Source organism: Oncorhynchus nerka, linkage group LG13, assembly GCF_034236695.1.
Source record: "Oncorhynchus nerka isolate Pitt River linkage group LG13, Oner_Uvic_2.0, whole genome shotgun sequence".
In the NCBI taxonomy this organism is placed as follows: domain Eukaryota; kingdom Metazoa; phylum Chordata; class Actinopteri; order Salmoniformes; family Salmonidae; genus Oncorhynchus; species Oncorhynchus nerka.
In genome coordinates, this window is record NC_088408.1 from 52,500,238 (window position 1) to 52,524,784 (window position 24,547).

The window sequence follows — 24,547 nt, forward strand, 5'->3', positions numbered from 1 at the left end:
CTGCTTGTTTATCAACCTACCAACAGATGCCATTCTTTGCAAGGCATTGGAAAACCTCCCTGCTCGTTGTGGTTGAATCTGTTTTTGAACTGTACTGCTCGACTGAGGGTCCTTACAGATTGTTGTATGTCAGGGGTACAGAGATGAGGTAGCCATTAAATAAAGTAATGTTAAACACCAATATTGCACAGATTGAGTCCATGCAACTTGTGAAGCAAATTTACTCTCCTGAACTTATTTAGGCTTGCCATAACAAAAAAGGGTTGAATACTTATTGACAAGACATTTAACCTTTTCATTTGGGGGGGGGAGAATCTAAATACACATTTCTAATTTGACAATTGAAACCATTTTAAAATTCAGGCTTTATTAACAAAATGTGGAAAAAGTCAAGGGTGTGAATACTTTGAAGGCACTGTAAATAGCACACCTGATGCAAACAGTTCCATGTGAGATTAAAATTAGAGGGGGAATCTAAAGATGCAACAAAAAGAATAACTAGAATTGTGCCTTTGGCTTCCGGACAACAAAAGAAAGTTGATATGAAAACCAATAGAACAGGAGATAAATGCTGGTTTCAATGGCAAATGAGGGAGTCTTTATAAAATAATTGACTCCATGTTTCTGTCATGGGATTTCGCCTCGTCTACTTTGGAGCAAGGTAAGACATGCCTCATAATATGAAGTAAAAAACATCCAGGTTTCAAACAATGCATCCTCCAATTGCAAGGTGGTTGGTGACACGCTGGTAGCCTACCTACCGTATTCATTGCCTAGGCACTCGAATGGAGCACGGGCTTCAATTAGGAGTTGAGAAATAAAAAATAGTAGCATTAGAAAGCCGTGGCCATCAAGCGTGTTATCACACGATTGCATTTACAATTTGCAGCGGAATGACTGTTTCTAAGAGCACGTTCCACTCACGCAGCAGCTCTCGCTGTCTGACAGGTGATATTATTCTGCTCAAACTACGCTCTAAACGCTGTGCATGTGTGATAAATAAGACACAGGATAAAGTAATGAAGATGCACACGTGCCAACTTAATTGCACTAATTTATGCAAATTAACCTGTAGACAAGCATGACCGGTGACATCTCTGTCATGCTTGGGGCTGAAACGGCATAAGGTCTCTGCGGTGGTAAAGTAGTTTCTAAAACGTCTAAGGTTTGCTTCATTCAAACATTGTACCTTTTTCAAACAGAAAGCAGTTTGGCCCTGGCAAAATAATCGTACCTGGTCAATGTGGTTGCCATCTCCTGTAGGCCAACGGTGCTTGCTAGGGGTGCAACCTCCCAACTGCTCACCAGGTTGCCTCTGGAAGAAGTAGCCAACTGTGGCATCGTCCTGAGAGCGCCCACTCAGTGGAGGCTGTGGGGTGCCTGGGGTGGGGTTGGGGCCCCTATCCATGCCCTGCAGAGGGTGTGGCCCCCCGGGACCCTGCCCTGCTCCCCCTACAGCTGCCAGGGAACCCCCTCCATGAACTCTGACGCCCCCAGCTTCAGGGGCACCGTTTGTGTGCAGCATCCCACCCCGTGTCTCCTGCCAGGCCACGTCATTCATACTTAGAATGCTGCATGGAATGCTCATTCCACGGGGAAGCCTACGGAAGGGGGAAATAATAGAACATGTCAGAGGGTTGCTTTACATTGGTTATGGATAGCACTTGTCAAACATTAGGCTGAGGTTTCTGATATTGAATGTAAGCTTATTGGACCAACCAAACATACACGTGTATCAACTGTAGCTAGTAAAATAAATATCGATATATATACTTTTTTGGGTCCCTAACGTTAAGACAGTTTCCGTTATTTTATTTGTTTAATAAGTTAGCTGAAATGTCTGCAGAACTGCAGCAGAAGCACTGTCAGCGTCATAAATAAGCATCGTCTCTAGCTAGCAACAGCAACATAATCTTCTCTGGGGACGTTACATGCCCCTTGTTTGATTTAGCTACCTGACTATCTAGACAATGTATTTATTACACTGCTAACATTAGCGTATTTTAAGCTAAATTAGATATGAAAAGTTAGCTAGCTAACTCCATTACGTTGCGGAAGTGTCCCTTAAGTCCGTGTAATATGCGCTTTGGCCTTCTTAGCCAAACAGCTAAAGTTAACTAACTAACATCAATCGTGAACATACGCTACCTACATCACAGACAGAAACCAATGTAACGTTATGGATATAGCTAGCAAAACAATGTTAGATAGATGGATAGCAAGCTAGCCTACCGTTGCTAGCTTACTTAGCTAGCTAACTTGTTAGCGTAGCCTTCGAACAATGAATGTCTGACTGGAGTGTTCAAGTCGCAGTTGTCGGGTGTGCGTTTTGCTAAATAAATATTACACACTGTATTAGTGTAGAAAGCATGTGTACCTAGTTAGTAGTTAGCTAACGTTAGCCACATATTGTACATGGTTCGTTAACGTTAGTTTAACTACCTACCGTTAGATAGTAGTAACGTCATTCAAACACGTTTTACGCGAAATGTATAACATTCGCTAGCTAGCTAACGTTAGCTGGCAATTCGGCGCATAGAGTCTCTAGATTACTAGCTAGCGAACGTTAATGTTGGTGTGTGGTTATTGCTTTCACGAAAATGTTGAATACCACGAGTAGTTAGGTACCTAGCTGGCTACTTTAACTAGCTAGCTAAACCGACTTTACAAACTGTCTACTGTATAGCTTGCAGACTGTTAGTTTAGCATGAAACTGACGTCAGAAAAACAGTTAACTACAGTAGCTAGCTACGTCCACGATTTCCCTGTTCATGACAACTGGCTTCATAGTTCAGACTAGCAAAACAACCCTTCGCGAACTACTTAGGTAACTAGATCAATAGCTATAATGCCTAGCTACCTGGCTATCACATTTGTTCGTTAAAATAACAGTAGACAGAAGCCAAGTTAACTAGCTAACGTTACCAGTTCACTTACAAATCTAGCGTCAACGTTTAATTTGTTTGTTAGCTTACTAGCCTAGCTAGCTAGGCAGAGTGAGGGAGGCCCCTTACCTTTTCAGTTTGATAAAATCAGCGCTGTAAAATTACTAGTGTAGTTTAATACGTGCATACAATGAAGGCATAACACTTCGTCGTGCACACGCCGTTGAACAGTAAGCAAACCTTGTTAACCGAGTGAAACATACAAATGCCGCCTGGTGAGCTGTATTAACAAAACACCATTGCTGGGTAACTAGCTACACTAACAACATGGCCCCCCTCCAAGTTTCAGAGGGGCCTTACCCGCTAAACAAAAGGGGATATACTCAACGACCAAGGCAATAATCCACACTTAAAATAGTGAGAATGCGTAATACATCGCATTATATAAACTTAGATACTCACGCGCTGTCTTTTAGAGTGAAGAGCGATGTTTGTACAAAATGTCAGTGGTTGAAATGTATATTGTTTTGTTTCCGTGCAGATCGGTGTTTTAATGATTAGTTAGCTACGATTGAACGTGCAATGAAGGAGTTTGACTATCACGCTAGTGCCCTCCCTGCAGTCTATATGCATGTTGTACATTAGACCTGCGCACTAACATGTCAAACAAGCCAATATTTGCGATTATAATAAAAATAGACTATGAAATTACCCACTCATAATTTCTCAATTATTTACATGTAGTATGCATGATTTCTCTGTATCAATGAAAGTCTATTAGGGAGTCAGTCCAGTGTAAAATTTCACTAATGCTGATCAATATTTTTCATTATGTTTAATCAATATGACTAATTCCATAGGTGTAGCAAAAATCAATTAAGACTCAACTTCATATGCTCCTATCTCAATCAATTGTACTTAAATCGCAACAATATGATGTATATGCTAGGCATTTTGGAACGACAACATGATTATTGTGAATGGGAACACATCATGGCACGCGCAGTAGGAAACATACTCTACATGAGCTAATTTCAAATAGTCCTATTGGTTTGAGCAATTTTGCAATATTTCATCATCTTTGTTTCATGTGGAGAGAAAGCAAGTTGTTTCATGGGGTACATAGGCCTGCCCGTGCGTAGGTCCTGGAAAAAACATCGCATTGGGAATTGTTATCTTGTTATTTGATGGCCAGCTGCGACCCACAATTTATTGAAATATAAACATGTTTTTTCGTAGACCTAGAGCTGGCTCTACATTAGTATAGGCCTTGTGTGTTTTTCATATGGATAGTGGCATATAGGCCTATGTCAAATGACTATTCATACATTAAGTTACGTGATTGTGAATTAGGAAACATTTATTGAAAAAAAATGTAGGAATTAAGCCAAAGACATTGCCAAATTAGTTGATCCCAGGTTGGTATCTGGGCGAGACATGATCCTCGTGGTACACTACCCTCCCCTACCGACAAAGCAGGACTGGGATCCAATCACCTCCTTTTTTCGAAATGATGAAATCACCTCGGTAGATACGATTGGATTGCTATATTAGGAATGCGCCGTGCTCTTTATAAAGCCAGCACTTCAGTGGTTAGACAGGGATACATATTTGCGAATGATAGAATCGAGTGGCTAAACGCACTAGCATACCTTCAGGGAAATTTAACAAGACTCATAGCCATAATTCGTAGCTAGCTAACACAAAGACAGCTGATACATAATTATTTTCGAATGTCATATTTGTTTAAAAGCTAGAGTCAAGGGAAAGTGGTCTATCAGTGTAAAAAGCAACAAATGGCAGAGATACGAAAAAAGCTGGTCGTCGTCGGTGACGGCGCGTGTGGGAAAACCTGCTTGCTGATTGTATTCAGCAAAGACGAGTTTCCTGAGGTCTATGTGCCAACTGTATTTGATAACTATGTGGCGGACATTGAAGTGGACACCAAGCAAGTCCAACTAGCACTATGGGACACGGCTGGACAGGAGGACTACGACCGCCTTCGCCCGCTGTCCTATCCGGACACCGATGTCATCCTGATGTGCTTTTCCGTGGACAGCCCGGACTCCCTCGAAAACATCCCCGAGAAATGGGTGCCAGAGGTTAAGCACTTTTGTCCCAACGTGCCAATTATTTTAGTCGCCAACAAGAGAGACTTGCGCAACGACGAGATTGTTAGGACCGAGCTGTCCAGAATGAAACAGGAACCCGTGAAAACAGAGGACGGGCGCGCCATGGCCGTGCGCATTAGTGCATATGACTATTTGGAGTGTTCTGCTAAAACAAAGGATGGTATTCGGGAGGTGTTCGACACTGCGACACGTGCAGCTTTACAGAAGAGATCAAAACCCTCCAACGGTTGTGTAAACTGCTGTCTGTTGTTGTGATTTAATAAACGGCTGACGTAAGCGATAATATAGGCCCACGGCTGCCAAAACCATCAAGACCTGTTGTCCTTGTGCTTGAAAAGTAAAAAAAAATAAAAAAAACGACTCTGCAAGCCTCTCATTAAAGACTTTCTTGCGAGCCAGTAGCATAATGTTCAAAATAAATGATAATCCGATTATGGATCATCATCTGGATCTATTCTGACCAATTTACCTTATTTGACTCGAATATATAATCAAATACAAGTACAACGGACACTCCCTGTGATTATAATTTACTGAAGAAATACGTTTGTCAAATATTCAAGATGCTGCCTGAAATTATGCTGTAGTCTTTGAGGATCTTGTTCCAAGTAGCTTACTTGAGTGTCTGGGGCCAAAAGGCTTGTTGATATGCAACCAGTGTGTTTGGCAATTTATGGAATCTGTGGAGGGAAATATAGGCCTATAGCTGAAAGCAGTGTTCAAAAGGGAAAAGCAATGTACAACCTCGAGTTTTAGTGAAGGCTTTATCCCCTTATATGGTCACATTGCATTATTAATGTGAAAGAGGTTATTGTCCAGTTTTCAAGCCAAGATTCTACTTACTCAAAGTGTTGGAGCCTACATGACTGTTTTGAATTGTAAGCCTTAGACTACATTTTTTGGGGGCCAAGCTGCTCTCAAACTGATCAAAAAGGCTGTCCATCCTGCCTCCAGTGGGTTTTTTTTGTGTGTAAATTGTTGACATTGCATTAAGATGACAGGGTCTGCAGCACTGTGTAAAGAATGAATGCAATTATTTCACATATTGTATATGGAGTTTCAAAAAGACCCCAATAGTGCAATATGTTTTTATGTCTTCAAGTTTGTGTCACAGTTATTTCTATTGTTTTTAAATAAAGATATGATCATAATGTATAACCTAGTGCCAGTTGAATTCCATATGGTTGGCCTCTGCTGGGGATGTAAACTGTAAATGCACATGGGAAAACCTCATTATTTTACTTTTGTGTATAACTATCTGTCCCATAATTGATAGGGACAGTTTCATAGTAGATCATCATAGCAAGAATTAACTCCGAAGTCAGGAATTTAAGGTCACCAGCAATATAGAGATCCCCCCCCAAAATATTTCAACCTTGACCTATGTGTCTCGTATTCCTCAGGGTCACAAAGCAATCAACTTATGTAATGCAATTATAGCTTACGGCTGGCAGCAGCTCACCCACATCATGCATGTTTTCACTTCAGCCTTGTTTAGGATAAATGGCAACACAATTCAGGACAAGACCAACTACCCCTGATGCAGGAAGGGGTTAGGTGGTGTGGAAAGCTATCAAAAGCAAGAGGAGAAATAAAACAGAAAAAAACAATACTGGAAATAGTATTACAGCACAATAAGAGGAAATGAGCTCAAAGGACAGAGCACACAGATAAAGACAGAGCAAACAGGATGACTGGGAGACTGCTTTCCATTACACCCCAACTACATAGAAACAACTGGAAGCACTGGTAGGCCTACTAAATGTGAAGGTGGTCTGCTAGTGGTCAGCTTAGCGGTTTAAGACAATAATGACACAATTCTTGCCACTTCTATTGTATTGTGTACGTTATTCGTTTAAAATAGGGAGATAAGATAGACGGTTTTTGTTTCTAAAATGGGGATGGTTTTGGGATGGTTCTATCAAGAGAACTGTTCAGGATATATTACACAATAATTGTAAAACTACAATACATTGTCTAGAAATCATTTTTCAACCACTTCACAAATTTCTTGTTAACAAACTATAGTTTTGGCAAGTCGGTTAGGACATCTATTTTGTACATGACACAAGTAATTTTTCCAACAATTGTTTATCCAAGATGGCGTAGCAGTCAGACGTCTTGTCGTGTCGTGTCCCTTGTATATATAGTTTTTTTTAACATATTTTTCTTCGCATATCTTTTAAAACATTTTGCTAAACCTCAACTTCTAAATACTCTCCTGCAACCCGCCTCACCCAATGTAGCTATTTTTTCTAAAGTATTTATATTTACTTATATTTACTTCGGATCCGGAACCCCTCAACTGAAGCTAGCCAGCTAACTACCAGCTATCACTACCAGCAAACCATTGCTAGCGGTCTTCAGCTAACCGGTCATCAGCTAACCTTTAGCTCGGAAAGCTCTCGCCAGTTCGAACAACTCGACTCTAACCAGAGCATAACGGACCTATTATTTTTTTATCCCCGGATTCCCACCGGATTCCAACCGCAAACGGAACATTTCCAGCTTGATCTTCACAACTAGCTAACTAGCTAACCGCAACCCCGGATGATTACTTCTGGCTAGCGTTTCCACCCACTTAGCTTGAAGCTAGCCCGGCCAGAGCTCCTGTCCTACCTCCGAAGCATACTCCTGGGCTACTACACGACCGGTCTATCGATGTCACCGCATGAAGAGGCATAAACAGACTCACCCCATCGCGACGCCCCCCAAAGGCTAACTTTCTAGCCCTTGCTATCTCCTTGCTTGCTAATTCAGCCTGCTAACTGCTAGCTTGTTTAGCCCCGGTCCGCTAACTGCTACCTTGTTTAGCCCCGGCCTACTAACTGTTAGCTTGTTATCACAGGCCTGCTAACCGTCTGAATCGCCGCGTGCCAAACACTCACTGGACCCATATTTACTTTCAATCTCTTTTCGATTTTTATTTGTTTATACCTTCCGGTAACCTGCCTCACCCAATGTGATACGGAATCGCTATTATTTTTAATTTTTAGAACACACTCAAGAACCTCCAGAAGCTAACCAGCTAACTAGCTACAAGCTATTTAGTCATTGTTTTTTGGCACAGCCTGCCAAAATGTTTTAACCTGGGTAATACTCGTCAGTCCAGCTTCCCTGCTCCATCCACCGATGCCCCCTGGACACTGATCACTTGGCTACATAGCTGATGCATGCTGGACTGTCCATTAATCACGGTACTCCATTCTGCTTGTTTATGTTTTATCTGTCGGCCCCAGCCGCACTCAGGCTCTGTGTGTAGTTATTCCGACCCTCCCTGCCTAGTCAACGCCATTTTACCTGCTGTTGTTGTGCTAGCTGATTAGCTGTTGTTGTCTCACCTACTGTTTTAGCTACTGTTTTAGCTAGCTCTCCCAATTCAACACCTGTGATTACTGTATGCCTCGCTGTATGTCTCTCTCAAATGTCAATATGCCTTGTATACTGTTGTTCAGGTTAGTTATCATTGTTGTAGTTCACAATGGAGCCCCTAGATCCACTCTTCATACCCCTGATACCTCCTTTGTCCCACCTCCCACACATGCGGTGACCTCACCCATTACAACCAGCATGTCCAGTGATACAACCTCTCTCATCATCACCCAGTGCCTGGGCTTACCTCCGCTGTACCCGCACCCCACCATACCCCTGTCTGCGCATTATGCCCTGAATATATTCTACCATGTCCAGAAATCTGCTCCTTTTATTCTCGGCCTTTTGCTGCACCCTCATTCTACTCCTCCTCTGTTCCGCAGGTGATGTGGAGGTTAACCCAGGCCCTGCATGTCCCCAGGCACCCTCATTTGTTGACTTCTGTGATTGAAAAAGCCTTGGTTTCATGTATGTCAACATCAGAAGCCTCCTCCCTAAGTTTGTTTTACTCACTGCTTTAGCACACTCTGCTAACCCTGATGTCCTTGCAGTGTCTGAATCCTGGCTCAGGAAGGCCACCAAAAATTCAGAGATTTCCAGAACTACTGAATTAGAACTACTAATTTTGAAAATTACTCTCTCCAGAAATAAGTCTCTCACTGTTGCCGCCTGCCACCGACCAACCTCAGCTCCCAGCTGTGCCCTGGACACCATTTGTGAATTGATCGCCCCCCATCTAGCTTCAGAGTTTGTTCTGTTAGGTGACCTAAACTGGGATATGCTTAACACCCCGGCAGTCCTACAATCTAAGCTAGATGCCCTCAATCTCACTCAAATCATCAAGGAACCCACCAGGTACAACCCTAACTCTGTAAACAAGGGCACCCTCATAGACGTCATCCTGACCAACTGGCCCTCCAAATACACCTCCGCTGTCTTCAACCAGGATCTCAGCGATCACTGCCTCATTGCCTGTATCCGCCACGGAGCCGCAGTCAAACGACCACCCCTCATCACTGTCAAACGCTCCCTAAAACACTTCTGTGAGCAGGCCTTTCTAATCGACCTGGCCCGGGTATCCTGGAAGGACATTGACCTCATCCCGTCAGTTGAGGATGCCTGGTCATTCTTTAAAAGTAACTTCCTCACCATTTTAGATAAGCATGCTCCGTTCAAAAAATGCAGAACCAAGAACAGATACAGCCCTTGGTTCACTCCAGACCTGACTGCCCTCGACCAGCACAAAAACATCCTGTGGCGGACTGCAATAGCATCGAATAGCCCCCGTGATATGCAACTGTTCAGGGAAGTCAGGAACCAATACACGCAGTCAGTCAGGAAAGCTAAGGCCAGCTTCTTCAGGCAGAAGTTTGCATCCTGTAGCTCCAACTCCAAAAGTTCTGGGACACTGTGAAGTCCATGGAGAACAAGAGCACCTCCTCCCAGCTGCCCACTGCACTGAGGCTAGGTAACACGGTCTCCACCGATAAATCCATGATTATCGAAAACTTCAATAAGCACTTCTCAACGGCTGGCCATGCCTTCCGCCTGGCTACTCCAACCTCGACCAACAGCTCCGCCCCCCCCGCAGCTCCTCGCCCAAGCCTCTCCAGGTTCTCCTTTACCCAAATCCAGATAGCAGATGTTCTGAAAGAGCTGCAAAACCTGGACCCGTACAAATCAGCTGGGCTTGACAATCTGGACCCTCTATTTCTGAAACTATCTGCCGCCATTGTCGCAACCCCTATTACCAGCCTGTTCAACCTCTCTTTCATATCGTCTGAGATCCCCAAGGATTGGAAAGCTGCCGCAGTCATCCCCCTCTTCAAAGGGGGAGACACCCTGGACCCAAACTGTTATAGACCTATATCCATCCTGCCCTGCCTATCTAAGGTCTTTGAAAGCCAAGTCAACAAACAGGTCACTGACCATCTCGAATCCCACCGTACCTTTTCCGCTGTGCAATCTGGTTTCCGAGCCGGTCACGGGTGCACCTCAGCCACACTCAAGGTACTAAACGATATCATAACCGCCATCGATAAAAGACAGTACTGTGCAGCCGTCTTCATCGACCTCGCCAAGGCTTTCGACTCTGTCAATCACCATATTCTTATCGGCAGACTCAATAGCCTCGGTTTTTCGGATGACTGCCTTGCCTGGTTCACCAATTACTTTGCAGACAGAGTTCAATGTGTCAAATCGGAGGGCATGCTGTCCGGTCCTCTGGCAGTCTCTATGGGGGTGCCACAGGGTTCAATTCTCGGGCCGACTCTTTTCTCTGTATATATCAATGATGTTGCTCTTGCTGCGGGCGATTCCCTGATCCACCTCTACGCAGACGACACCATTCTATATACTTCCGGCCCGTCCTTGGACACTGTGCTATCTAACCTCCAAACGAGCTTCAATGCCATACAGCACTCCTTCCGTGGCCTCCAACTGCTCTTAAACGCGAGTAAAACCAAATGCATGCTTTTCAACCGATCGCTGCCTGCACCCGCATGCCCGACTAGCATCACCACCCTGGATGGTTCCGACCTTGAATATGTGGACATCTATAAGTACCTAGGTGTCTGGCTAGACTGCAAACTCTCCTTCCAGACTCACATCAAACATCTCCAATCGAAAATCAAATCAAGAGTCGGCTTTCTATTCCGCAACAAAGCCTTCACTCACGCCGCCAAGCTTACCCTAGTAAAACTGACTATCCTACCGATCCTCGACTTCGGCGATGTCATCTACAAAATGGCTTCCAACACTCTACTCAGCAAACTGGATGCAGTCTATCACAGTGCCATCCGCTTTGTCACTAAAGCACCTTACACCACCCACCACTGCGACTTGTATGCTCTAGTCGGCTGGCCCTCGCTACATATTCGTCGCCAGACCCACTGGCTCCAGGTCATCTACAAGTCCATGCTAGGTAAAGCTCCGCCTTATCTCAGTTCACTGGTCACGATGGCAACACCCATCCGTAGCACGCGCTCCAGCAGGTGTATCTCACTGGCGACATATCCGCCACCGGAACCCAGCACCTCTCCTCCAGACCGTACCCCTCCCACTCCACGAGGTACTGAAGGCCACTCGTCCGACGCCTCGAATCCAGGATGGAACGGACGGAGTATGCCGGGGCCCCCTCGATGTCCAGAGGGGGTGGAGGAACCTCCCGCACCTCAGACTCCTGGAGCAGACCAACCACCACCTGCCTGTGGAGAGACACATGGAATTAGGGGTTAATATGTTACAGCTGTAACCTGTAACATACCTCGTTCACTCTCCTCAGGACTTTGAATGGCCCCACAAACCGTGGACCCAGCTTCCGGCAGGGCAGGTTTCGGGTCGAGAGCAGACCCGGTCCCCAGGTGCGAACACCGGGGCCTCACTGCGGTGATGGTTCGCGCTGGTCTTTTGGCGCAGCGCGGCCTGCTGAAGGTGACCATGGGCGGCTTCCCATGTCTCCTCCGCGCGCCTGAACCAATCGTCCACTGCAGGAGCCTCGGTCTGACTCTGATGCCGCGGTGCCAGAACCGGATGGTACCCCAATACACACTGGAAGGGGAGAGGTTAGTGGAGGAGTGGCGGAGCGAGTTCTGCGCCCTCTCTGCCCAGGGCACGAACGGCGCCCAATCCCCTGGCCGGTCCTGGCAATAGGGCCGCAGAAACCTGCCCACATCCTGGTTCACTATTTCCACCTGCCCATTACTCTCGCGGTGAAAACCTGAGGTGAGACTGATCGAGACCCCCAGACGTTCCAGACTCTCGAAGTGAACTGGGGACCTTCACGCATCACGCAGAAGGAAACAAGCATCTTTCTGGTAAGAAGAGGGACGGGGGGGGGGGTATGCCTTATGATTAACGAGATGTGGTGTGGTCTTAACAACATACAGGAACTCAAGTCCTCCTGTTCACCTGACTTAGAATTCCTCACATTCAAATGTCGACCGCATTATCTACCAAGAGAATTCTCTTCGATTATAATCACAGCCGCATATATTCCCCCCAAGCAGACACATCGATGGCCCTGAACAAACTTCATTTGACTCTATGTAAACTGGAAACCAGATATCCTGAGGCTGCATTCATTGTAGCTGGGGATTTTAACAAGGCTAATCTGAAAACAAGACTCCCTAAATACTATCAGCATATCGATTGTGCTACCAGGGCTGGTAAAACCATGGATCATTATTATTCTAACTTCCGCGACGCATATAAGGCCCTCCCCCGCCCCCATTTCGGAAAAGCTGCTACCAAAACCTGCGGACTCTCCTTCACTGCAGCCGACGTGAGTAAAACATTTAAACGTGTTAACCATCGCAAGGCTGTAGGCCCAGACGGCATCCCCAGCCGCGTTCTCAGAGCATGCGCAGACCAGCTGGCTGGTGTGTTTACGGACATATTCAATCAATCCTTATCCCAGTCTGCTGTTCCCACATGCATCAAGAGGGCCAACATTGTTTCTGTTTCCAAGAAAGCTAAGGTAACTGAGCTAAACGACTACCGCCCCGTAGCACTCACTTCCGTCAACATGAAGTGCTTTAAGAGACTAGTCAAGGACCATATCACCTGACACCCTAGACCCACTCCAATCTGCTTACCGCCCCAATAGGTCCACAGACGACGCAATCGCAACCACACTGCCCTAACCCATCTGGGCAAGAGGAATACCTATGTGAGAATGCTGTTCATCAACTACAGCTCAGCATTTAACACCATAGTACCCTCCAAACTCGTCCTTAAGCTCGAGACCCTGGGTCTTGACCCCGCCCTGTGCAACTGGGTACTGTACTTCCAGACGGGCCGCCCCCAGGTAGTGAGGGTAGGTAACAACATCTCCACCCCGCTGATCCTCAACACTGGGGCCCCACAGGGGTGCGTTCTGAGCCTTCTCCTGTACTCCCTGTTCACCCACGACTGCGTGGCCATGCACTCCTCCAACTCAATCACCAAGTTTGCAGACGACACTACAGTGGTAGGCTTGATTACCAACAACGACGAGATGGCCTACAGGGAGGAGGTGAGGGCCCTCGGAGTGTGGTGTCAGGAAAATAACCTTACACTCAACGTCAACAAAACAAAGGAGATGATCGTGGACTTCAGGAAACAGCAGAGGGAGCACCCCATATCCACATCGACGGGACAGTACTGGAGAGGGTAGTAAAGTTTTAAGTTCCTCAGCGTACACACGGACAAACTGATTGGTCCACCCACACAGACAGCGTGGTGAAGAATGCGCAGCAATGCCTCTTCAACCTCAGGAGGCTGAAGAAATTCAGCTTGTCACCGAAAGCATTCACAAACTTTTACAGATGCACAATTGAGAGCATCCTGTCGGGCTGTATCACTGCCTGGTACGGCAATTGCACCGCCCACAACTGTAAGGCTCTCCAGAGGGTTGTGAGGTTTGCACAACGCATCACCGGGGGCAAACTACCTGCCCTCCAGGACACCTACACCACCCGATGTCACAGGAAGGCCATAAAGATCTAATTTACCAGCTTACTAACTAACCAATACATTTTTACATAAATCTTTCCACTATTAAAGTGGCTGGAGTTGAGTCAGTATGTTGGCAGCAGCCACTCAATGTTAGTGGTGCCTGTTTAACAGTCTGATGGCCTTGAGATAGAAGCTGTTTTTCAGTCTCTCTGTCCCTGCTTTGATGCACCTGTACTGACCTCGCCTTCTGGTGATAGCGGGGTGAACAGGCAGTGGCTCGGGTGGTTGTTGTCCTTGATGATCTTTATGGCCTTCCTGTGACATTGGGTGCAGTAGGTCTTTAAAAAAGAGAAGCCGTGCAAGGTTATTAAACAGAGGTGCCTAGTTATTCTTATTTTGTTGATATCAGGTCATGTGCAACCTAACCCTGGCCCTGATATGCAATGTCTCCAAACCCCCTCTGATTTTAAATCAAGATGTGGTTTTGGTATTTTTAATTTAAATGTACGCAGCCTTTTGTCAAAAATTGATGGGGTTAGGATTTGGGCTAAATCAACTTATGCTGATGTAATTGTGTTTTCTGAAACCTGGCTCAGCAAGTCTGTTTTTGATAAGGATATTTGTATAAGTGGTTTCAATGTTTATCGCACTGATCGAGTTAAGAAAGGTGGGGGTGTGGCTATATATGTAAAAACTAAATTCCCTGTAAGTGTGGTAAAGTCTGAAACTATTTGTAAACAGTTGGAATTTCTTGCTTTGAATATTGAGGTTTCAAAGTGTCTCTCTATAACTGTGATTGACTGTTATAGACCCCCCTCTGCTCTCGGTGATGCATTTTCTTCTTTGACTAAACTTATTTACAGTGAAGTGATCTTGATTGGTGATCTCAACTGGTGTTGGTTAAAGCAGGTGTCTGATGATTTTAAAATGTTTTGAAATTCTATGAATCTTACACAGTTGATTAACTCACCCACTCACCCAAATCTTAAATGTCCAGATAAATCTACCCTGATTGATTTGATATTGACAAATGTTCCACATAAATATTCTGCGGTTGGTGTTTTTTGTAATGATTTAAGTGACCATTGTGCTGTTGTTGCTGTTAGAAATACTAAAGTTCCTAAGACAAACACCCGTTTTATTCGTAAGAGAAATTTGAAGTGTTTTAATGAGCAGGCTCTCTTTCATGACTTGTTTTATTTTGACTGGAGCAAGATTGAGCTTATCCCTGATGTGGAAACTGCCTGGAAATTCTTTCATTATGTTTTTTTCCAAATAGTAAACAAACATGCCCCATTCCGCAGGTTCAGGGTTAAAGGGCGGGATAATCCATGGTTTTCTTCTGAGCTGTCTTTTATTATTCACGACCGTAATCTAGCCTGGGCTAAAGCAAGGAAATCATGTTCTGATGCTGATTGGCTTATATTTAGGCAGTTACGAAAAACAAGTGTTCTTTTCTTCTCGGGAAGGCCAAGTCTGAATATTTTACGTCTGTTACCACTGATAACCTGAATGACCCTAGAAAGTTTTGGAAGGCTATTAAGTCTATGTCTGGTAACAGTAATGTTAATGAATTACCGTCATGTGTTTTGAAGGACTCTGTTGCAGTATATGACAAAACTGAAATGCTGAATTGTTTCAATGAGCACTTTGTATCATCTGGTAGGCTGTTTGATTCAGTGTCCTCTGTCTCTGTACAACCCTGTGTGGATGAACCAGTGAGTGCTGGTCAAACTTTGAGCTTTTTGCCATTCTCAGTGCAGGAGGTACATAAAGCCCTGAAATCCTTAGATCAGAGAAAGCCTGCAGGTCCTGATCTTTTGGATCCCTGCTTTTTAAATCTGGCAGCTGATTTCATAGCTTAACCACTTACATATCTGTTCAATCTAACCCTGGAATGTAATGAAATTCAGAAAATCTGGAAATCAGTATTTGTCCTACCACTTTTAAAAGGGGGAGATCCAACTTGTTTAAATAATTATAGGCCAATCTCAAAGCTGTCACCCCTGGTGAATATACTTGAAACCCTTGTGAGTGAACTGCTAAAATAGTTTTTATTTACTAACTCTATTTTATCAATGAACCAATCAGGCTTCAGGAAGAAGCATAGCACAATTACAGCAGCCATGAAGGTTTTAAAGGACAAAAAACAGAACTGTGTCTCACTTTTTATTGATTTCTCTAAGGCTTTTGATACAGTTGATCATGCTATACTAAGGCAGAGATTGTTGAGTGTAGGTCTTTCAGAGCATGCAGTTGCCTGGTTTGCTAACTGTCTGTCTGATAGAACTCAGTGCACTCAATTTGATGGGCTTATGTCTGTTAAATTGTCTGTCTTTAATGGTGTGCCCCAAGGCTCTGTACTTGGTCCTCTCTTATTCATATATATATATATACTCTGTGTGTGGTTTGCGCTCATGATTTGGTAAATAGAGGAAATTTCCACGACATTTGGCGACGAGGAGGGGATGTGAATCTTCACTCGGTGACCGTTCCTACGATCTAGGTAAATAAATCGTGCACGAGGGATCCCCTAAACTTGGGATCTCAGGGAGAACCACACTTCGGGAACGAAGCAGATGGACCAACCTTTGATCTAAGAGGAAGCGAGCCGAGTGGATACCACATCTCGAACTGAGTTTTTTTTAAAGAAAAATGTGAGCGAACCACACACAGATTTGAAGTCGAGTTTTTTAATTATGCCTGTTACGTATACTCTGAGCGTGAATTCCTTTGTAAGGAAGGCACCTTGGCGGCATAAGCAGGGCCGAGTCAGAGGAGAGTAATCTGGGGGTTTTGTGGACTCAAAAGATACTGTGCACTGTCCGGTTGCCAGTGACCAAGAGCCCTCCTGACACTGAATTGATCACAGTGGGGATTTGGGGAGGTCTGTCGGGGTGAGGGGCCAGGGGGACTGTGTGTTCTAGGTGAAACACGACACTTGGTGAAGCCCTATTGGAAGAAGGACCTCATTCTGTGTATCTGTGTGATTTGTCTAAGTGACCCTCAGATGTGGTGAATTCCAATTATTTTAAATGTGCTAGCCAGGTATGCCCTGGGTTACTCTGTGTGAGTATTTTGTTATGGGATCACTAGGTAAAAGTTGTCGGACCGTTCTGTGTGAGCGGGGTAGGGTTGACTCTGTGTGGGCAAACCTTTTTATGTTCTGATGTTCTGTGTGGAACTGTCTGACCAGTTCTATGTGAACATCTGACCAATCCTGTGTGGATGATCCTGAAAGTTCTGTGTGAGTACCTAAGATTTCTTAAGTTTTATATGGATTCTGTGAATTATTTGAAATTATGATAAATTGTATGTGTGTAAAATAAAAAATAAAAATAAAAAAAAACTAGAGATTTCATAAAGTAATGCTGAGAATGATTAGATACAATTTAAACCACCCATTCGTAGACGTACGTAGGTTTTGAGTTGATATCTTAAATGGATAATTTGATAAAGATGAAGTTTTTAAGCACTATTAAAATAATCTAAAAAATCTGGGAAATTGAGCTCTAGAAACTGATTAGAGTGTGTCCACTATTGGTTATCTTACCCTAACGATGTAACTATAAAACGCATATTGGATTTTCTCCGTCTGGGTGAAACATTTGAAAGTTAACTCAAATCAAATCAAATTTATTTATATAGCCCTTCGTACATCAGCTGATATCTCAAAGTGCTGTACAGAAACCCAGCCTAAAACCCCAAACAGCAAGCAATGCAGGTGTAGAAGCATGGTGGCTAGGAAAAACTCCCTAGAAAGGCCAAAACCTAGGAAGAAACCTAGAGAGGAACCAGGCTATGTGGGGTGGCCAGTCCTCTTCTGGCTGTGCCGGGTGGAGATTATAACAGAACATGGCCAAGATGTTAAAATGTTCATAAATGACCAGCATGGTCGAATAATAATAAGGCAGAACAGTTGAAACTGGAGCAGCAGCACAGTCAGGTGGACTGGGGACAGCAAGGAGTCATCATGTCAGGTAGTCCTGGGGCACGGTCCTAGGGCTCAGATCCTCCGAGAGAGAGAAAGAAAGAGAGAATTAGAGAGAGCATATGTGGGGTGGCCAGTCCTCTTCTGGCTGTGCCGGGTGGAGATTATAACAGAACATGGTCAAGATGTTCAAATGTTCATAAATGACCAGCATGGTCGAATAATAGTAAGGCAGAACAGTTGAAACTGGAGCAGCAGCATGGCCAGGTGGACTGGGGACAGCAAGGAGTCATCATGTCAGGTAGTCCTGGGACATGGTCCTAGGGCTCAGGTCAGTTGAAACTGGAGCAGCAGCATGGCCAGGTGGACTGGGGACAGCAAGGAGTCATCATGTCAGGTAGTCCTGGGGCATGGTCCTAGGGCTCAGGTCCTCCGAGAGAGAGAAAGAAAGAGATAAGGAGAGAATTAGAGAACGCACACTTAGATTCACACAGGACACCGAATAGGACAGGAGAAGTACTCCAGATATAACAAACTGACCTTAGCCCCCCGACACATAAACTACTGCAGCATAAATACTGGAGGCTGAGACAGGAGGGGTCAGGAGACACTGTGGCCCCATCCGAGGACACCCCCGGACAGGGCCAAACAGGAAGGATATAACCCCACCCACTTTGCCAAAGCACAGCCCCCACACCACTAGAGGGATATCTTCAACCACCAACTTACCATCCTGAGACAAGGCTGAGTATAGCCCACAAAGATCTCCGCCACGGCACAACCCAAGGGGGGGGCGCCAACCCAGACAGGATGACCACAACAGTGAATCAACCCACTGCCCTTAAGGTCTGAACATGTTATAATTTTTCTTCCCAGTATGAGAGAAGTTGCGGGATTTATTTGAATAAACTGTTTTCCATAAAGTTAAAGAGAATTCGAGGGATTCTCGATGTAATTTATAATGTCGTACAAAGTCTAAGGTTTTCCATCAAACTAATTATCATTGCGTGATTAATGTGATGTAGTAAAGTAATTGAAAGGCGTTGCATAAGTAAACATAATCTATTTTTATTAAAAGGCGCAATATCTGTTTCCTAGTCAGTAACTGTCGATTTTATTCTTTGATTGCTAATATATTAATTTGGAATTTGATAATCATAGCTGGAGTATGAGAATCATAGCTGGAGTAACGTTTGTACTATTAAAATTGGGCTATTATTCTTCTGGGAATTACCAATAGTGACGTGTTTAGATTTTACTTAGAAATTGGGCTTATATGCCTGCAACGCGGGAGGCCCGAGTTCTGTTCCCAGTCAATGTGCTAACTGAATTCAGAGTTTTTGATTGTAAATAATCTATTTGAATGTTTTGCCTGGAAAGTTATGGTCGCTAGTGTTTGTATAAAATAATAGATTGAATGTTTTCAATAGATTGTTTGGGTTAAATTGATAGACTAATTCAATTTAAAATAATAACAATGCGAATTCTGATGCAAGACGATGTCTGTTCACTAAATTATCTGCTGCAATAATGTATTGAGAATTGGGTCGTATTTAAATTACTGTATCAATAGAGAAGACAGTTACCTAAGTTAAAGAAATTCTGAATAATGGCGGGGAGAGAATGGCAATAGAAAGTGGTTACCGAAATGTTTTTCATTCTTTTTGATTGACTGACGCATGTTATAATTTTGGCGCTGCGTGTGTTATTTTTAAAGAAATAGGATACATTTCATAAGTGTGGAGAGCAAAGAGAAGAGGAAGTTATAAAGTTGGGTTTTAAATCTTACGATAGAGGTAAGGAAAAAACGTTGAAATGAGAAGGGTTATATTTTTGCCCAACTGGGGGAAAAAGAAGGAAGAGAGTTAGTTGTTATGTTGGCTACTAATTGTCAGGGAAAGTTGCTGGAGGCAGGTAGATTGTTGCAGAATAACGAAAATTTGCGTTATTAGTTTGAATAAACAATAACCTTACTCTAATTGTTTTGACCGTTGTTCAGGTACATTTTTTCTGTATTTCTAGCAGCTGATTCGCTCGGTGGGCATCATAGATTTGTGGGAGACTGGATGTCTGAATCATAAAACATCGTAAGGATAGATTCTGATGGTTATTGATTCTTGGTTTGATTGTTTAAGTAACACCAGTTAATTTGAGCAGAAAAGTTCATGTAGTCTAACATTATAGTATGTTTCCATTATGTGGAACAATGTCAGGTCATTAAAGGTGATTACTGGATTGAATAGTATGAGAACCTGTTGACAGAAGACTGAATGGGTATGAATGTTGAAAAGCAAGCTTGGGCCAAACTAGTAAACTAGTATGTTAAGTGGGGGAGTACCATAGATTTGAATTATAGTGTTGTTACCGCAATAGTCAAAAAAAATTCAGATGTTTTGGGAAATTAGCTGGGTTGAATTTGTTATTTGAGTTCCTTTATTATTTGCTTTTTAAAAGAGAGGTTGGAATCAAGTATGATGCCTTGGCACTTAAAATCAGATACCACCAGGAGCTTTTTCCATCAGTAGTTGTTTTTTGAGGAACATGCAGACTGTGTTTTATTGTATTGAGATGTAAACATGAGTCTCTGAGCAATTTTGTCATCTGAATCATTATAGTAGTGAGTTCTTGTGTAGTTTGTTATTTGCATGAATTTATCACTGTATCATCTGCATACATTGGAACTTCAGACCCTGTACAGACTAAAGGAAGATCATTAATGGATGTGCTGAACATTATTGACCTTTGTGGATATCAGTGGGGGAAAAAATTAAGTTTATTTTTATTTTTAAGATGATGAGACAGCACCAACTTTTGAAGGATTTTAGATTTGTTTTTAAAAAATCAGGATTGGTTTTTACTAAATTTATATCAACAGGTTGAAATTATTAGGTTGCTGATTAAAAGTTTTTTTTAGGAGTTGATTTAATTTAATTCAACATTGTATCATACAATATACGTTGATTTGATTAAAACTTATGATTAATGATTTGAGATACAGTGGAATTATCATTAGGTTTGGTTTATAGTTCACGTTTGAGTTTCTGAATCGATGTAGTGTAATGAATACTAAGTGTTTTTGTGTTTTCTCCGGGAAAATTGATATTTCACTGTCTCTCTCTGGAATGTTTCCAGGGACTATACTCTTGGGGAGAGTGAGTGAAATTGAGGCCATAAACTACTACATTGAAAGGGGCACTCACCACATGGGATTTTAATGAGTTTTTATTTTCTGACTTTTCATTACACACGCAAATTCTTTTGATAAAGGAATGTTCTGGGAACATGGAAATACAAAAATGTTTGGAACTAGTTGATTATTGTTTGCAAATTGTTTTATATAGTGAAAAACACTGCTTTGAAGGGTTTTGTATGGCCTATGACCTTCTGATGACTTTCCGTTGTGGCTTGATCACCCGCATTGGAAAGCCATTTGGATAATAAATGTATGCTCATTTGTAATACTGCTTTCAAAATAATTTGTGTAATTGGTAAATATGTTTCTTAGCCATATTTGTAATTTGGACCACTGTGGAGGGCATTGCTTTTAACTAAGGGTATGCTGCTTTAAGTCTATTTTCCTATGACCATAGGGGTTAAATAATTTTTCTTTGTGGAGTTTTTTTTTCAGTTTAGTGATTTTAATTTGATTAGGTTAGCTGAAATGTTGTTTTACATTTGTTTTCAGTTTTGTTTTACATTACTCTCATACGGAGAGATGTGTGTAAAACATGGGGGAGGATTCCGTTTTTTGAGGGTTTGAATTGAAGTTATACAACTTAAGTGATATGTGAACGAGAGTATTGTATTGTTGAGTGTATTGTATTGTTGTGTTTGTTTTGTTCTATTCCCGGGGGGTATAGGTCTAATTTCTTGATCCTTGGCTCTACGATGGAGTTGACAGTGAGATGGGGAGTATAAACCAATTTGAAAGAATAGTTTCAATAGAATGTTTTGATATTCTCTGTGAAATATGTTTAGATATGTGTATTAAGAATAATTGGTAAAAGTAATCATTTATCATGTAGTTAATGAACTGAACTAAACTGTTGTTCTGATCTGTTCTTTCGAGGTTATCATGAAAAGTGACATCAAACGGTATCTTAATGCATGGAAGAGATAATTTGGACCGAATGGTGTGTGTACCTCAAAACCCCCTCTAACTGGCTGAAGAAGGGTGACAAAGGTGTTGAAGGAGGCTTTCCAAACCACTTCTACCGAGAGAAAAGAACCAAGCCAGAAATTGGTGTACAGTATCAGATCTAAGCTATCAACTGCTTTTCTTTCATGGTTCTCTCATACTGTGATGAGTCCACTTGGAGTGATCATGGAGGAAGATCTGTTCTAACATTTTCTTATGATGCTGGTATATTGGTTGACGAATGGACAAGACATGATTGGTAAAGATGAGACATTGAAATTGGGACATTATCATGGGCCGTCCACTTTGAACTGTAAAGCTATCTGAAGAAAAACGAAGATGCCAGAAGATGCCGTGCCTGTGTAAGGGGGGTTTGGTCAACTGTGCCATTAAAATCGTTTATACTTTTGTGGTATCAGGTTGATTGAAGAGGTCTACACCATGTAAATTGTAGTAATTTAGATTAAGAATGCATTGAGATACTGATCTGTATTATAATCATGATTAAAAAAGTTAATAGTAGAATTATGGGATAATTATACTGTATGTAAATCTGCTAATATTGATGTGTGTTAAATTGAGGTGATAAGACAAATTTGAATCACTGTGGAATGATATTCTAAATATTGGTTTGATAAATAGTTGGGTTGTTACTTATGATTTGGAATATGAATGATTTCAATGACCTATTCTCTATTCCTAAGTATATTTCTGAGCATGAGTACTTAGAGGGATGTCTGTCCTATATGTTGTGAGGAGGCCTGTGTTTAGACACTGGTTCTCATGTAACTTAAAGAGCATTTATATGTTATGTTTTTATTTTCCTCAAATGGATTATTCTGTGTTATTAAACATGTGCAAGTTTGTCTTGTAGAATAAAGGTTGTAAACTTAATTTCAGAAGGGAGAAAGCTTACATATAAGCTAAGGTATTTGACATTGAGGGGATTTGAATTTTTAAATATTGAGTATGTTACTATTCTGATTCTTCAGAAGGGACTGAGTCCCTTGAGAGGGGAATGTTGGGGAATAATCAGAATTGGTTGGTAACATAGGTAAGATGTTTTATATTCATCATATGTTTGTAAGTTACTTCTCATCAAAATGTTATTTGTGTATAATACTGTGGCGGGGTTGCAGTTATTTGGTTGTATTTAGAATTGGTTGTATCTAAATGACAATTTGATATATGCCTGTTGATATGGAGGATTGGTTTATGGTTCTAGGGTTTGAGTAAGGAGACAAAGCTGAACGATTTATTATGTCTATGCTGTCTGACTATGTGTGTTCTTTGCTATTAAAGGATCTCAGTTGCAATGTAGTGGGGCTCTCAGAGAATTCATGGATAGACACTGAATTGATTTCTCTGAGAGTCACAGGGTTGTGATAGAGCTCATATAATTAAAGATGGACTTTGATAACTAACTCTGACTTGTGTGTGGTTTGCGCTCATGATTTGGTAAATAGAGGAAATTTCCATGACAATGTGCAACTTCATTTTTATGCTGATGATACTGTTATTTACTCTTACAAAAGCTTTTCAGAACTTGCAAACTGATTTTTATACTATTCAACATACCTTGAATCAATTGAAGCTTATCCTCAATACTGACAAAACTATACTAATGGTGTTTTCTAAAGCAAGAAATAGACCTCTGAACCTTTCACCTATTACTACCCATCAGGGCAAGGAGGTTGAGGTTGTAACCTCATGTAAATATATTGGAATTTTAATTGATGACGGCCTCTCTTTTCAATTGCATGTTGAACAACTTACAAAAATATTGAAGCTGAAATTTGGATTTTAGCCAGAAGGAGGCCAGTATCAGCTACATGTATGCCTTTACTAGACTATGGGGGTATTTTATATATGAAAGCTTCCACTCAGTGTTTGAAATCAATTGACCCCCTTTACCATGGCACTTTGAGATTTATTTTAAACTGCAAAACCCTTACGCACTACTGTACTTTGTATACCCAGGTTGGCTGGCCTTCTCTAGTCACCCATAGGCTCAGGCACTGGTATACTTTTATTTACAAAGCCATTTTGGGTTTACTACCTTTTTATTTGGGCATTTTTTACTGTTCAGAAATGTGGTGGGTACTCTCTTCGTTCGCTGGACTTTATCCTGCTAACTGTTCCAAATGACCGAACTGAATTTGGTAAAAGGGCTTTTATGTACTCTGCTCCATCGTCTTGGAACACCTTAAAAAAGACTTTTAAACTGGAAGAACTTGTCCCGATTGGTATTTTTAAATCACTGATGAATGATCTTGAGACGGATTCCCTGACCTGTCAATGTTTTTGATTTTGTTATACTCTTGTGAATTCTATGGTTTTTACTAGATTACTTGTAGTTTTTCATGTTGTTTGACTGTAATTTTTGTAATGACTTGGTGCTGCCTACCTTGGCCAGGACGCTCTTGAAAAAGATATTTTCAATCTCAATGAGCCCTTCCTGGTTAAATAAAGGTTAAATCAAAATAAAAACAATAACGAGGCTATATACAGGGGGTACTGGTACAGAGTCAATGTGCAGGGGTACCGGTTAGTCAAGGTAATTTGTACATGTAGGTAGGAGTGAAGTGACTATGCATAGATAATCAACAGCAAGAAGCAGCAGTGTACAAAACAAATGGTGTCAATGTAAATA

The 24,547-nt window shown here is 42.3% G+C and overlaps 2 protein-coding genes across 14 annotated transcripts in view; one reads left to right on the top strand and one right to left on the bottom strand.

The window, feature by feature from the left end:
- LOC115139683 (pumilio homolog 2-like) overlaps positions 1-3,500 on the bottom strand; it is a 53,850-nt gene extending 50,350 nt beyond the window's left edge. For 10 of the 13 annotated variants that reach the window (XM_029677319.2, XM_029677322.2, XM_029677325.2 and 7 more), the window contains exons 1-2: positions 3,348-3,499; positions 1,235-1,601 (exon numbers count right to left, since the gene is read on the bottom strand). In XM_029677319.2, the coding sequence (XP_029533179.1) occupies positions 1,235-1,588 (354 nt within the window). In that variant the 5' untranslated portion in view covers positions 1,589-1,601; positions 3,348-3,499. Of the gene's footprint in view, positions 1-1,234; positions 1,602-3,014; positions 3,223-3,347 lie in introns of those variants that run through there. The other 3 variants (XM_029677326.2, XM_029677324.2, XM_029677316.2) reach the window with 2 other exon arrangements.
- A 959-nt stretch (positions 3,501-4,459) lies between these two features.
- On the top strand, positions 4,460-6,175 carry LOC115139684 (rho-related GTP-binding protein RhoB). The gene has a single exon (XM_029677330.2). The coding sequence runs from the start codon at positions 4,682-4,684 to the stop codon at positions 5,270-5,272; it is 591 nt and encodes a 196-aa protein (XP_029533190.1). The 5' UTR covers positions 4,460-4,681; the 3' UTR covers positions 5,273-6,175.
- Positions 6,176-24,547: the final 18,372 nt, after the last annotated feature.